Source organism: Aspergillus ruber (genome assembly GCF_000600275.1).
Source record: "Aspergillus ruber CBS 135680 unplaced genomic scaffold scaffold00053, whole genome shotgun sequence".
Classification (NCBI taxonomy): domain Eukaryota; kingdom Fungi; phylum Ascomycota; class Eurotiomycetes; order Eurotiales; family Aspergillaceae; genus Aspergillus; species Aspergillus ruber.
Window position 1 is genome coordinate 15,721 of NW_024467349.1, and position 14,384 is coordinate 30,104.

The window sequence follows — 14,384 nt, forward strand, 5'->3', positions numbered from 1 at the left end:
TGGGTGATGGCTCACCCTCTGTATTGTGCACTCACATTTGCCTCATATATTTTTGCTCTATTAAATCTAATACATACGACCATAGGGTGTGGAGAACAGGGCTTCCCGTCCGCTCAGCCGTACTTAAGCCACACGCCGGCCGGTTAGTAGTTGGGTGGGTGACCACCAGCGAATCCCGGCTGTTGTATGTTTTTGCATTGTTCTTTTTTTCTTATTTTTGCCGTTTCTCATTGCTGCTCTAAGGGTGATGGCTGGGTGGGCAATAGTTGGGTACAGGTGATTGAGGTGATGTCTTTAGAGTCAAAGGTGAGTGTTAGGGTATGTCACGGAGCTCAGCCAGGTTATGGAACATCAACTCATGTGTTCTACCTAGGTAGCTATTGACGAGGATAATTGACATGAGGAAGGAAGAAAGGGGGTAACGCCATATTTATAGACAAAGCAACAAAGCAAACAACCACATCTCATGTGATAACCAGCCAACGTGACCAGGCTGTCACAGTAATCAGCTGTAGGCAGTCATATTGAACTGCTTGAAACTCCCCCAACAGCTCTGTCTACACCATGTATTTTGCGACATCTTGTGTTGTTGGTTAATGCCTGTACTCTGACAGGGATATCATTTCGTCAGTATATATTATTTCCGAGCCCGTGACAATCAAAGGCTCAACCACCAGCAGAGTCCCATAAAAAGGAACCTGGCTAGACTGATGAGCTTACACAATATTCAGAGAGTGGTATGTATTTTATCTGTCTTGGGTTACATTTTACTAATGTTTATAACAGGGACTCTGCCACGGGCTCAATAGCTAGAAGATATTAACGAATTGATATTCCTATCTAAACCAACTAGTAGCCATCGACAAGAATATCGAACCTGCAGAAGAAAAGAAGATAAGAGGCGAGTCTATTTACGTGAAGAAGTCCCATATGGTTGTGTAGTCTCGCTAAGCAACTTGTTTGTCTTGATTATTTTTATGGTATTGTTTGCCGTGTTGATGATGTTTGCTGATGGAGGCGCTGGGCTGAGCCGTTACACTACCTAGGTAGAACCCATGAGTTGGATGTTCCATTATCCTAGTAGAGCGCCGTGACAGGTGTGCGGTCAGACAGCTCCGTGTATAAATGTGCATCGTGCGGGGTAGATAGTCTGATAACCCCTCTGATCATCCCTCCGACTAACATATCATTTATTCGACAGGCTAAGCCTGTCGACTATCATTATATATACTCATAAGTATTCTCTGCCATAGCTATGTTTGACAGCCACGGGCGCCCGCCAAAAGCCCACAGGCAGGCAGACAGCCCATAGCCCGCCCGCAGATAGGGGGAACAGCCCAAAACCCGCCCATGGACTGGCTTTTGACGAGCGCCCGTGGGCCGCCCACGGGTTTGGCGAGGCCTATTTCAGCCTTTTCAGCCACATGGACTAGGTGATAGGCTGTAAATAAGTAGTATGATGTAATTTTCCAGCTGTGGAGAATGGCTGCCCGCAGCTGAACTTCAGCCACATTCTCAGCTCAGGTCAGCTCTTGATGTACTTTTTTAAACCCCAATAGCCACATGGTTCTCGGCTTTGGCTGTTTTCGATCAACTTCAATTCGATCGTTGACACCAAAAACACCAAGCACCAAAGCAGACATGACCAGCCAGCCTCTCCAACGACACAACACTAGTTGGAGCGCTGACCTCCCCAGCCGAGAAAGTCCATTGACCGAAAATGACATGCAGCAAATCGCTTCAAATCCTGAAGATGGACTGTCCATGATCAAGACAGCCTTGGGCAGACAGCAGCTGGGCTTCATTGTCTCTGAGAACGTGATCAAGGCAGCTGCCTCAAATGAACGTTATGCGGTTGAAATCCTAGAAATACTGATGGAGAATGGAGGCTCGGATGTTGCAATCACCAAGGATATTGTCTGCGCGGCAGCAGGAAACTCGCTTGCTGCCGTGGGATATCTTTTCCAGCTCCCGGGACGACCCTTGCCCACTCTGGAAAACAGTCTGCTAGCAGCAGTAAGCCATGATGAAGACAATCATGCTGCAAAGATGTGTGCGAGCATTGTCAAGCAGTTCCCAGAAGCCCAGATCTCGAGTCGGGTTCTTGAAGCGGCGTGCACGAAATCCAAGGTGATGCAGGTGCTTCTGGATCAACCTTGCGATCATCTACCGATTCAAGAAATCATTCGAAAAATAGCAAGAGGTAGCTATGAGGAAGCACAGGTGGCGCAACTTCTTCTTGATCACAATCACTTGATTGTAGATGAGTGGGCGATGGAAACGCTAGCTGCGAATGGTTCGGCCTTCGAGATTATTATTACATCGCAGCCAGACGCACCGGTCACTCACAATGTCCTTCTACAAGCAGCAAGCAACGATGAATCAATAGACACACTGCTGCAAAATCGACTGGATGACGTGGTTATCACAGAGGAGGTTATGATCGTTGCAGCCAAGTCGGATTATACTGTAGCTGCTATTCTCCAAAACACACAATCAGTTCCAATCACCAAGGAGGTTTTCAAAGAGGCTGCATACCATGAACAGCCAGATTCACTTGGTGCCTTCCTTTCATTACAACCTGATTTGGATCCGCTAGCGATTTGGCACGAAATTTGGCAGGATATTGTCATAAGTGCAGAGAGAAAATACCGCGCGACGAGGGCTATTTTCCATAATACCGATTTGGAAGTGACAACTTCCAAACTGCAAAGCTATCCGTATGATCCGGAGCAGAAAAACAACTATGGCCTTGACGACGTGGTTATGGAAATTGCGGAGGATGACCGGATCTTACCCATAACCGAAGAAACGACAGAAATTATTCTGGAGAGATGTCGTAATAAAGCCATTAAAGAGATTCTGGAGTACAAACCAGACATGCTGATTACTGCCAAATTGTTTCAAGCGGCGGAGAGGAACCTAATTGCGGATAAAGAGTCTTTGCTGTCGTTCCTTACTGAGAAAAGAGGCTGATCATGGGTAACGAGCTATGAAGATTATGATAGAACAGTGGCAGTATTACGTCAAAGATAGAAAAAGAGGGTACATTTTTTTACTATGCCCGAGTTTCACCCGTGTGTGGGATAAGTTGAAGATCATGCAACAATCTAGAAAATAGTGTATCTAGGAAGCTATAGAAGCTAATGCAAGTTGCCTACTAGGGGTGTTGATGATATCCGCCTCGGCAGATATTATTCTATCGAATATCCGCGGCGAATACGATATTCGCCATCTCTTCTATGGTGAATACGAATATCGAATATTATTCGCCTCTTTATCTGGCCGGCGGATACGATATCTGCCATCTTCGTTCTGCGGTTTGTCGACTGCGAATACCAGGTCGACAATGAGGAAGAGGAACAGGAGGAGTCAGTGAACCATCGTAGTGACTGATAGCGCCCAATTTATAAAGTTCATACTAAATATCAATAAAACACCTTCATAAATAGAACAAAAAAGTTAATACTTGACTTATACCAATGCTATTCGAGATGAAATACACACAATACTTATAATTCCTTCCCCTTACTATAGCCACATAGTTCTGTAAGACGAAATACTTGCCCTGCAATGGCCCCCCAATTTCAGACGACCACAAATGCGACCCCAACCCTGGCGATTTCAGCCTCGAGGGCCAATCCCCGGAAGCCTACCTTGGGCATAGCGTAATACACCCATGAGCATGATATCTTTCTGGGGCCAAGCAAGGTTGACAATTGCTACTGCTTTCTATAAATTGTTGGTCACCAGTTCTCTGATCAAGGCATTGCCTATCATGATTGCATATCAGCGTGGCACTGCTGCTTGCATGCATGGTGTCTGATTCAGGTGACAAGAATAGTCGACCCAGTACTCTTACTAACCTCTATCAACGAATCTGTGATAGTTTTCCCGTAGCTTGCATTTGCGAATGGTACTCCTGGCCGATTATTTACGGTGTTCCCTACCACAACTGAAGATAAGGTTCGCTTCTGAAATATGACAGCAGAGTAGGATGATGGAATGGGGCCTGTGTCACGGAGTACGGGCATTCAACAACAACTCAAGATGTTGTATACATTAGCCTGCTTGAATATAGGGCAGGAACCCCTTCGCACACTAGATAGCGCAGCGCCGGTAAGCCCAGCTTCTTTTTTCCCTTCGCCATGTTAGTATCCCGATAGAGAGTCTACCAATCAATTTATATTATTCGAGACTGTCACAGATATCCGCAAATTTGCGGATGCGGATTTGTCGAAGCCCAGAGATGGCCCGGCTTGACGTCGTACATAGGGCTCGACGCTACATATAACACTAATAATGACAGACGACACCGACATGAGCAGAACCCTGCCGTACAGTGGTCATAAAAACCCCTTCATCCTCTAGATAGGTTTCCTTTTCTCTTCTTTCTCCGGACTCGATATTCTCATCGATGGCTACAATAGTTTGAATAGGAATATCATTTCGTTAGTATCTACTATTTCCGAGCCCGTGATACTGTTATATTTCCATTAGATTTCCATTAGATTGAAAACTAGAGTTTTTTTTTTGGTGTGTGGGAGGAATGTGTCTTACATTTTCATCTTTTGGATGTCTGCCATTACAGAGAAAGAGGTCTGCCAGGCAGTCCGGTGTGCTGCGCCAAACAAGGCTCTTGACCCTGATTATATACCAAATCTAACGTTACATCGCGCCCTAGCCATGTCAGCCTTCCTGAGCCATCTTACTAATTTGTTCAACGTTTGCCTGCAGTTGGGATACTGCCCAGAGCACTTCCGAAAGTCAACCACGGTGGTATTGCGGAACCTGGCAAACCCGACTATACAGAACCAAAGGCATACAGACCAATAGCACTGCTTGACACAATTGAAAAGGTATTAGAAGCAGTTATTGCGACTCGCCTAAGCTATATGGTTGGAGATACAGTCTCCTACCCCAGACTCATGCTGGTGGCCGCAGAGGGCGATTATGTGGGCACGCTATTCACCTTCTGCTGGAACAAGTCCATCCACCCTGGCGTACTGGCACGTCAGTAGTCACACTGCTTACCCATAATGCCAGTGGTGCATTCGAAAACACAGCATATAAGCGTTTAATCCACAACCTCTGGTAATTGCAGGTCCCAGTCTACGCTGTTAACTAGGTAGCAAGCTTCCTGCACCACCGCATCACAGATATCTTACTAATGGAAGGCGAAATGGGCCGGTTTACCACAGATACAGGCATACCCCAAGGCTCACCGATGGTCCAGACACGCTTAATGTGGAAACCTTTGAATGGCTATATGTTTGTGATTCCAGCCAGCCACTTTGGACTCCGATCTGGGGTGCGTTTTCCGTGCGTAAATTCCGCGGTAGGATCCGTCCTGCCGCGGCGCCAGACGACGGAGGCCCTGTTTTGTTTCCATCGGTGGGTGCTGTTGATCCAACATCTGTAATCGTCAGCCCTTGCAAACCAGTTACGTACTGGCGACCGACGGCGGTACAAGCACGTCATCCATTCTAGCTCAAAAACCAGCTGTATTCGCTTCCTGGAATGCTCGACTATGATGCGTTGGCACCCCGCTTTCTCCAAGGCACCGTGCATCAATCGTGGATCGAAGCTGAAGCTTATCACCGCTGGCATGCACCTGTGGCGGGTCGGATCATCAAAGCAGTCCACGTCCCCGGCGCCTTCTTCGTACAACCCCCGTCGCAGGGCTTCCCAGACCTGGATCCGACAGACCAGAACTTTTCGTTATGATATCCCACTGCGGTGGCGACGTGTTGCCTAATATTCATCGAAGCGGACAGTTCCGGCATAGGACTGATGTGTTTTATCGCGGTGGGGACGATGGAGATCTCTAGCTGTGAGATCATCGTGCAGCCCGATCAGCATGTGGCCAAGGGCGAGCAAATTGGCATGTTTCACTATGAGGGTCGAGCCATTGCCTGGTTTTCAGTCTAGGGTAAATGTGGGATAGATTGAGGCGTCACCGCCCTCCTTCTATGGGGATTACTGTCCTGCTCCGAAGGTTTTTCCAGTTCGAAGCGGCTTGGCCTGTGTACGTAGAGCGGAGGTGGACGAAGATCCCGATGGCTATGTGCTCGTTGATAGTTCGGAAATATGATGTAAGCGGACTAATATATCATTGCGTGTTTGGTGGATATGAATTGTTTCTGGCCAGTATCCACGTGTTGTGTCCAGACTTGCTTTCAGCTCTTGATTCTCTTTGTACAGAGTACTCCATATGTTATCGCAGATGGTGGCTGGCTGAAATTAATGTATAATTCAGAATGACAGCATGCGGCACAGCCGATAGCTGAATCAAGCGAATGGCGGTCAATAATGGCACCACTATCTCCAACTATAATAGCAACGACTTGCATTTCAGCTGAGCCCTGATTGTGATGTATTAGTCCCCGCACTCTCGATGATCATTTCGTACATCGTCGTACACAAGACTACAAGCGACACTTTCCGGTTCTCTCTGGGAGTTATAAATGGCAGCATCGAGCCCTCGATATCAAAGACGTATCAGCTAGATCTCATACCATACAAACACTCACCATCATGGCGTCTATTCTCTCCCCCGTTGTGACTCAGAGCCTGAACAAGCCCGTCGACCAGTGCTTGAGCGCTGGAACTGGCTTCCGTAACTTTAAAGCCCCATTCGATCCGACTGTCGACTGCGCAGCCGGAAGCGAAATCGTTCAACGTCTGCGCCATCTCGACCAGACTCTGAAGGTCTACACCCCCTCCTCGCCTAACTACGAGGCGCTCCGCAGCGTCTATAATAAGCAAATCACCGCCCGGCCCCAAGCTATTTGTCGCCCGACGACCGTCGCCCAGGTGCAGGCGATTGTCCGCACCAGCACGCAGCTGGGCGTGCCGCTGGCCGTGCGTGCAATTGGCCACGCTTTCTTCGGCCAGTCTTGCGTCGCTGACAGCGTCATGCTGGACATGCGGGAGATGGACTCGTTGACGCTCTCCCACGACCTGAAGACCGTCCATGTCGGCGGTGGCACGCTCACCCGTAACTTGATCGGATTTCTGGACACCCACGACCTCGTTACAGCAAGTAGCACAGCCGGCTGTATTGGCTGGACGGGCTGGGCGCTTTCTGGCGGCTATGGCCCGCTGAACAGCTACGCCGGTTTTGGTGCGGATAACATTGTGTCTGCCAGGGTGGTGACGGCGGATGGAAACGTTGTCGACGCTGGCGCCAACGATGATCTTCTCTGGGGTATTCGCGGAGCTGGTGGAAGTCTCGGAGTTGTCGTCGAGTCGACTGTGCAGACGTACGCCGTTCCCACGATGTTGGGTGGTCAGGTCCAGTACAAACAGGGCGAATCCGCCAAGGCGTTGCTGGGCTTGCAGCGTCTGCTCGAAGCAGGCGTTCCCGAGGAGCTCTGCCTTCAGCTCGAACTGTCTCAGAAGGCGGTTAATGTGATTGCCGGCTGGGTGGGAGATGTTAACGAAGGCCAGAAGTGGATGGATATGGTGCGTGGTCTTGCAAAGGTCCAGCTGGACACTGTCGAGCAGAGTGAGTACCTCCTTCTATCAATTCTTTGATGATCCAATCATACTGACGTAAAAAGCCACCTTCAACGCTCTCCAGGGCCTGGCAACCAAGGACATTCCGCTGTCCGCTCACACGACTACTCGCGGCGTCTCCATCACCCGGATGACGCCAGAAGTCATCGACATCCTCCAGCACTCCCTGAGCGAAGCAGGTGCCTCCTACACCATCACCGGCCTCCTGAACTACGGCCGCTCTGCACAGACCAGCCCCTCCGCCTCGTTCGGCCTGCGTGAGCCGCACGTCCAGCTTTTCGTCAACGCGTACGACGAACCTGCGCGCATGGCGGTCGCCTCCAGATGGGTCAATGGCCTTGCTGACCAGATTCAAATCACTGGTCAGGCAATGGAGGCGAGCTACGCTAGCTTTGCTGCGCCTGGAGACAAGGTTAACGAGAGCTTTGGCGATGGATTGGACAAGTTGCGGGAGTTGAAGGCGGATGTTGACCCCAGCAACGTGTTCCGGGGACTTTGGAATGCGGAGTAAATAACATGACCCAGGGTATAGACATGAGTACAATGAGTGTATTTAATGAATAACGATCTATGTGATTCAAATGAAATAAATCCGCTTTATAGTGTGGGAGGTACGTGGTTGTCTAGGACAAGCAACCAGCCATCGCTTCCAGAAAATGTAACAGCTATGAATTCAAGTGATTGTCCCAGTAATGGATAAATGATCGTAAATCATATAACAATCTATATGGGGTTAGGGAGTGATGCTGCGTATCAAAGAAATGATTTTAATTTGCCGAGTTTCATATAGAATGTAGACATCTCAAACGCCGCCGCATAAATACTCGCCTCCTATCATCTGCTAGTCAACCAAGACCAAGAAACGAAATGAAGCTCTTTCTCCTTACCCTCCCCATCCTCGCGCAATGCGGCGAAGTCGTCTGGGACGGCCGCATCGACGCATCCACCACCCTCGACCACTTCGACCAGTGTACGACTCAATCCATTCAACGAACATGAGCATAGCTGATGTCCACGTATAGGGTCCTGGTCCAACCAAATCGAACCGTATCAATGGTACATCCACGGCGACGGCAAAACGAGTCGGTATCTGGGACTATCGACAGACTTCAAGAATCCCGCCTCGGATGATGGGAAGGGAATGAAAATTAGCATCGTACGTTAGTATTGGCGCGCGTATGGAATTGAACTAATGATGTGAGCAGGATCAATCCTCGTCGTGGAATGGCCAACCGATGCTTCGATCCGAACTGATTCCGCAGACGACAGAGGATCTCGGTAGTGGACGGTTGATCTACCACTTTTCGCTGCAGGCAAGGAAGAAGAACGCTCCGCAGGGGGACGTCGAGCATCAGATCGCATTTTTCGAGGTAATTTTGTTCTTTTTCGTCAAACTATTGGCTCGTACTGATGCGTGAGGATAGAGCCACTTTACCGAACTCAAGTACACCGGCAACACCCTGCAGTGGATGGCAGACGGCAAGTCGCACTGGTCGACGAAGCTGCAGCCCGGAACATGGCACAACTTTGCGTACGATATCGACTTTGACAAGCAGACGGTGGGATTGTGGGCGTCGAATGGAGCGCAGCCGTTGAAGAAGGTCGTGGATAACGTGTCGGCGTCGGCATCGAGCAACTCGCAGGACTGGCATGTGGGAGAGTTGAAGACAGAAAAGTCCGGGGGGAGAGAAGACTGGTACTGGTCTGGGGTCTACGTTGAAAAGGCACCGGTGACAAAGAAGATTTCGTGATTCATGACATCCGAGACTAGCTATTTATACAGGAGAAGTGTTGACACAATGCAAACAAGAAACCAAAAGATTACCGCACAGTGTATCCTCCGTCAAGCTTCAAGTCGTTTCCGGTCATGTAGGTACTGGCATCACTGACCAGATACACGTAGGCACCCTTGAGCTCCTTGGCGTTTCCGTTCCGCCCCATGGGAATCATCGACAGCCACAGGTCCTGGATGTCCTGGGGCACGAAGTCGGAGAGACCGGTGTCGATATACCCGGGCGAGATGCTGTTGACACGAGCAAAGTCGCGCCATTCGTTGGCCAACGAACGAGCCATGTGGATGCAACCCGCCTTGGCGACGTTGTACGAAGTCTGTTCTTGAGGGAAGTTGGCGATGTGACCGGACATGCTGGAGGTAATGACGAAGCTGCCCTTGCCGCGCTGCTTGAAGTGCGCACCGACAGCCTTGGCGCAGTGGAAGGTACCGTTCAAATCAGTCTGGATGACCTCCTCCCAGGCCTGGACGGAGCCGTCGAGAACACCGCTGTCGGCGGTCTTTCCAGCGTTGGCAATGAAGGCGTCGATTTGTCCAAATTCGGAAATGACAGTCTGCACGAGATTGTTCACGCTGTCCCAGTCGCCAATGTTGCACTTGTAGGCCTTGGCCTTGACACCGAATTTATCGGCGAGCTCCTTGGCGTTCTTCTCACCACCTTCGGGGCGGGAGGCGTAGGTGAGAGCGACATTGGCGCCGAACTCGGCACAACCACGGGCAGCCTCAATACCCATACCACGGGGACCAGAGGCACCAGTGACCACAACGGTCTTGCCCTTAAGGCTGAAGAGATCGTGAAGGCTTTCGGCGGCGGGGACTGGGATAGGCATGGTTGCTCAATGGAAGGACTCGCTGGGAGATAAAGAGAGAGAATAGATAGTAGAGGTGGTAGAGATGGTAGAGAATATGGAGAGTACTATTGGATAATTGTAGAGAGCTGTGATCTGAGGGCAGAATTGGCCAGGAACTTAGTTCCTTATATGCTGCCGAAGAAGAGACTCTGATGTCAACACTCTGGGCGCCGAGTCCTGTTTTAGGCGATGATGTCATGCTTAGTCAGTTAATATGCTTGGACATTGAAAGAAACATGGGAATGACCAATAGCAGAACAGTAGAATAGCAAGGAACAGGCAATCTATGACAGTCTGCCAAGTCGGCATCCATCAATTGCCGGTTAATACTGCTCAATTGCTTCCGGATCGAGTAACCAGCCCTAAATGACGTACTGGACTTGGAGACCCCGGCCTATGTGCATACCCTCCAGGTCATTAGAGTCAATGATACCATGTTCTTCTCCACGATTACATACAGGGTATGTACTCTACCAGTAATGCTCGACTATGTATGCATATTCGGCAATCATACTTCAAGTTTCTCCGATGGTGTTCTCTCCGACTTCGGTATCCCGAAGATTTTCCATAGAAATTTCCGAAGGATGACGTCTCGGGCAAATACTTCAAACGGTTTTCGGCTTTCGTGGGAGAAATTTCTTTTTCTGTCCTCTTCAGGTAGTATTATCGTGCAGTTAAGCATCATGGACGGTGAGCAGCAGAAAAAGCCCTCGCTTTTCAGCCGGTAAGCTCCCCAGATTAGCATGGTATATACATACTTCGACGGACGGCACTGACCATCCAGGATATGGTCACGCTACTTTTCTGACCAAGGCAAAGAATCCATTCGCAACAGTGCCGATGTCGAAATACACCGCTGGAATGGTCCTAATGACCCCGATAACCCGTTCAACTGGAGCTTTTCCTACAAATGGCTCTTGACCATAACCGTCTGCTTTATGTACGCCCTCTCCAGAACTCTACAGGAGACCGCGGCGGCTAATGATCTCACAGCTCCGTCCTCACCGGTTTACCGGCCGGATCCTACGGCGCTGGAAACAATTATATGGCAGAGAAATTCAACGTCCAGAATGAGCCCTTCCCCAACCTGGCCTGGGCCACCACGTCCTGGAACATGGGCGCGGCATTCTGGCCGCTCATCTTCGTGCCCTTGACGGAATCATCGGGTCGCATGCCGGGGTATTTTGTCTCGTATGTCATCCTGATCATCTCGCTGTTCCCGTCTGCGTTTGCGCCAAACTTTGCGACATTGGTTGTGACGCGGTTCTTTGGCGGCGGCGCATCATCCGTGTCCATCAACATCGTTGGTGGCAGTATCAGTGATGTCTGGTTGGGCGATAAGGCGCGTAGCTTGCCCATGTCGCTGTTCGGCTTCACGAGTGTGATTGGAATTGCCATGGGCCCGTTTATCGGGTCCGCCATCCAGGCCATCCACAAGGGCGCGCCGTGGCGTTGGATCTTCTACGTGCAGATCATCTACAACACGGGCTTGCTTCCGATCTTCTGGCTGATCCTGCGCGAAACCCGTCCAGACGTGATCCTAGAGCGACGCGCAAAGAAGATCCGAAAGGAGACTGGTCGTCCTGTCTACGCAGAAGTTGAAATCAACTCCACGCGCATGTGGGAGAAACTGCAAGTGTCCTTCGAGCGACCGACGCGCATGCTCCTAACCGAACCCGTTGTCGCCTTCTTCACCCTCTGGATCGCGTTCGCCTGGGGCATCCTCTTCCTGTTCTTCTCCAGCGTCGTCCAAACTTTCACCAACAACTACAACATGAACACCCTTCAAACCGGCACCATCCAGCTTGCCATCTCCGTCGGCGCCCTGATCGGTCTCGTCATCAACCCTGGCGCGGACTGGATTTACATGCGCTCTGCAAAACGGAACAAGGAAGCTCCTGGCAAACCCATCCCCGAAGCAAGACTGTACACCTCCGTGCTCGGCAGCCTGCTCTTCGCGGGCGGCCTGTTCTGGTACGGGTGGTCAAGTGCCCCAAACGTCCACTGGATTGTGCCGACCTGCGGCGTGGCCTGCACGGGTCTGGGTATCTACTCCATCTACATGGCCGTAGTCAACTACCTGACCGATGCGTATGAAAAATACGCCGCGTCGGCGCTGTCGGCTGCATCATTGGGACGGAATAGTTTTGGAGCATTCTTACCGTTGGCGTCGCCGCAATTATTTTCGAACTTGGGATATGGATGGGCTGGTACATTGTTGGGATTTATTGGGGTTGCACTATCGTTGGTGCCGGTAGTGCTGGTGCTCAAGGGGCCGGAGATTCGTCGGCGGAGTCCGTTCATGCGGGAGGCGTCGTGGTCCGGGGGAGAGGATGAGAAGGAAGCGCCGAAAAATCAAGAGGCAGCATGAAGTTAGCTATAACACGGAGATATGAAAGGAGACCAATGCACAGCATTAAAAAAAGTATGTACAAAGGACAAATTCTACTCGGAAACGGTTGTAAAAGTCAATACCGGGACGATGGGACTGGATCAGCACAGACCAATAGATCGATTAATCATTGGCCAGACTATGCTGGTCAAGAAAATAGAGTGCGAAAACGCTAGGAAAGACTAGCCACCGAGGCAATAGTAAGAGGTCAATCACCCGAATTAGGAAAGAGGGATAAGCTTTTGCTAATAGGACCGCCAAAACTCTGATCGTTTCGCATTTTCTCTCCTGCGTCGTGCTTTCTTTTAATCTCGCCCCTGCCCGCTTCACCCCGCTGGTGTTTGTTTCTGATTGTTAGTATGCACCATGGTTAGCGGCCGCAGTGAGGTTATGACCATTGTCACCGCCGTCTTCTTCGGTATCTCGTTGACGACGGTGCTAACGCGATGTTTTGTGCGATTGCGTGTGGTCCGGGCCTTTGGCTGGGATGACACCTTGATGGTGATTGCTATGGTGGGTAAACCTCTGCAGCGTCTGCGCCGATGAAATCGTTGATATATTGACTCCCTCCCAACAGATTATGAATACCGGGTTTGCAATATGCGGCTTCTTCGGCGCGTATTACGGCATAGGCAAGCGACTCGAATATTTCCTTTTCCACAGTGATTCCTTTCACAAGGCGTTATTTGTATGGCTTCCGATTCTCTCTCTCATGTACTCGGGCTAACGTGCATGGATTAACAAAAACAGTGCTGGTGGCTGGGCCAAGTCTTCTACATAATTACATGCATTGTCGCCAAAACCTCGATTATCCTGTCGCTACTCCGCATCACAGTCAATCGCATCCATATTGTCATTCTTTATGCCGCCATGGCGCTCAACATGCTCGTTGGAGTGCTCTTCTTCTTCTTCACCATCTTCCAATGCACGCCCGTCAGCCACTTTTGGAACCGCCTGGATCTGGACTCTGGCAAATGCATTGACGTTTGGGTGCTCATCGATATCGCATATTTGTATAGTGTCGGCGCGGCCATTACCGACTTCACCATTGGTATCCTCCCGGCATTTATGATCTGGAACTTGCGCATGTCGCGGCGGGATAAAATCGCAGTGATTGGAGTTTTGAGTCTGGGCTGCATGTTCGTTCCCCTTTGCGCTCGTTCGTTTTCTTTTCTTTTGGGACAAGCTAATATATGGGTGGGATACAGAGCAAGTGCCGCCGTCATCGTTCGCATTCCCTACATCCAACACTACGCCGACAGGCAATTCCTCTACAAGACCATCAACATCGCCATCTGGTCCAACATCGAAGGTGGCCTGGGCATCACCGCCGGTTCCCTGACGACGTTACGCCCGCTAATCCGATTCTTCCGCGAAGCCTCGACGGACTCCCACAGCTACAGCCGCAACCCAGGCTCGTACCCGCTGTCAAGCACCCTGGGGAATAACACTCCGTACCAGCAGTCTAAGCTGGAACAAGAGCACGATGACGCGCAACATCTTTGGCCCGGTAACAGGGACGCTGAGTCGTTTGGAGTGCGCACAGTAGTACTAGGGAATGGACGAATCGCGGCTGCACCAGCGGCTAGCAGCAGTGAGGAGGAGTTGAACCCGCATGCGCATACGGTAATGGGGAGTCGGGAGTTAGGGCGCATGCGAAAGGGGTGACATTTCTTTCGCTCACTTTCTCCTTTTCTCTCTTTTTCCTGGTGTCTTGTTTCATTCTGTTATACCCTTGACTGTACTGTATACTCGCGGTCCTACGATCATGTATTATGTGTTAGGAATAGATATTGGTAATATTGCCTTAACTATGGAGACCAAACTG

The 14,384-nt window shown here is 50.2% G+C and overlaps 7 protein-coding genes across 7 annotated transcripts; 6 read left to right on the forward strand and 1 right to left on the reverse strand.

Annotated features, from left to right (window-relative positions):
* The first annotated feature begins 1,539 nt into the window (after positions 1-1,539).
* On the forward strand, positions 1,540-3,189 carry EURHEDRAFT_417578 (uncharacterized protein). Its single transcript, XM_040783235.1, has one exon. It carries the CDS (start codon positions 1,642-1,644, stop codon positions 2,974-2,976), a length of 1,335 nt encoding a protein of 444 aa, XP_040633966.1. The 5' UTR covers positions 1,540-1,641; the 3' UTR covers positions 2,977-3,189.
* Positions 3,190-4,575: 1,386 nt separating this feature from the next.
* EURHEDRAFT_550554 (uncharacterized protein) lies at positions 4,576-5,246 on the forward strand (the record flags this gene model as incomplete). The annotated part of the gene is made up of 2 exons (XM_040787522.1): positions 4,576-4,688; positions 4,754-5,246. 2 exons carry the CDS (start codon positions 4,576-4,578, stop codon positions 5,019-5,021), a joined length of 381 nt encoding a protein of 126 aa, XP_040633967.1. The 3' UTR covers positions 5,022-5,246.
* Positions 5,247-6,537: 1,291 nt separating this feature from the next.
* Positions 6,538-8,032, forward strand: EURHEDRAFT_519262 (FAD-binding oxidoreductase; the record flags this gene model as incomplete). The annotated part of the gene is made up of 2 exons (XM_040786771.1): positions 6,538-7,510; positions 7,566-8,032. The coding sequence occupies 2 exons, from the start codon at positions 6,538-6,540 to the stop codon at positions 8,030-8,032; spliced, it is 1,440 nt and encodes a 479-aa protein (XP_040633968.1).
* A 356-nt stretch (positions 8,033-8,388) lies between these two features.
* Positions 8,389-9,272, forward strand: EURHEDRAFT_382098 (glycoside hydrolase family 131 protein; the record flags this gene model as incomplete). Its single annotated transcript, XM_040779494.1, has 4 exons — positions 8,389-8,491; positions 8,544-8,677; positions 8,727-8,891; positions 8,946-9,272. The coding sequence occupies 4 exons, from the start codon at positions 8,389-8,391 to the stop codon at positions 9,270-9,272; spliced, it is 729 nt and encodes a 242-aa protein (XP_040633969.1).
* Positions 9,273-9,342: 70 nt separating this feature from the next.
* Positions 9,343-10,143, reverse strand: EURHEDRAFT_467561 (SDR family oxidoreductase; the record flags this gene model as incomplete). Its single annotated transcript, XM_040785185.1, has 1 exon — positions 9,343-10,143. The coding sequence occupies one exon, from the start codon at positions 10,141-10,143 to the stop codon at positions 9,343-9,345; it is 801 nt and encodes a 266-aa protein (XP_040633970.1).
* A 704-nt stretch (positions 10,144-10,847) lies between these two features.
* On the forward strand, positions 10,848-12,535 carry EURHEDRAFT_407021 (putative MFS multidrug transporter; the record flags this gene model as incomplete). The annotated part of the gene is made up of 3 exons (XM_040780494.1): positions 10,848-10,888; positions 10,949-11,104; positions 11,158-12,535. The coding sequence occupies 3 exons, from the start codon at positions 10,848-10,850 to the stop codon at positions 12,533-12,535; spliced, it is 1,575 nt and encodes a 524-aa protein (XP_040633971.1).
* A 352-nt stretch (positions 12,536-12,887) lies between these two features.
* EURHEDRAFT_510952 (putative integral membrane protein) lies at positions 12,888-14,315 on the forward strand. The gene is made up of 4 exons (XM_040785962.1): positions 12,888-13,069; positions 13,134-13,244; positions 13,307-13,695; positions 13,765-14,315. Exons 1-4 carry the CDS (start codon positions 12,923-12,925, stop codon positions 14,222-14,224), a joined length of 1,107 nt encoding a protein of 368 aa, XP_040633972.1. The 5' UTR covers positions 12,888-12,922; the 3' UTR covers positions 14,225-14,315.
* Positions 14,316-14,384: the final 69 nt, after the last annotated feature.

Coding starts and splice junctions, on each gene's coding strand:
- EURHEDRAFT_417578 (XM_040783235.1), top strand. CDS start 1,642: ATGACCAGCCAGCCTCTCCAACGACACAACACTAGTTGGAGCGCTGAC.
- EURHEDRAFT_510952 (XM_040785962.1), top strand. CDS start 12,923: ATGGTTAGCGGCCGCAGTGAGGTTATGACCATTGTCACCGCCGTCTTC. Junction 13,245..13,306: donor CCTTTCACAAGGCGTTATTT/GTATGGCTTCCG, acceptor TAACAAAAACAG/TGCTGGTGGCTGGGCCAAGT. Junction 13,696..13,764: donor GTTTTGAGTCTGGGCTGCAT/GTTCGTTCCCCT, acceptor GGTGGGATACAG/AGCAAGTGCCGCCGTCATCG.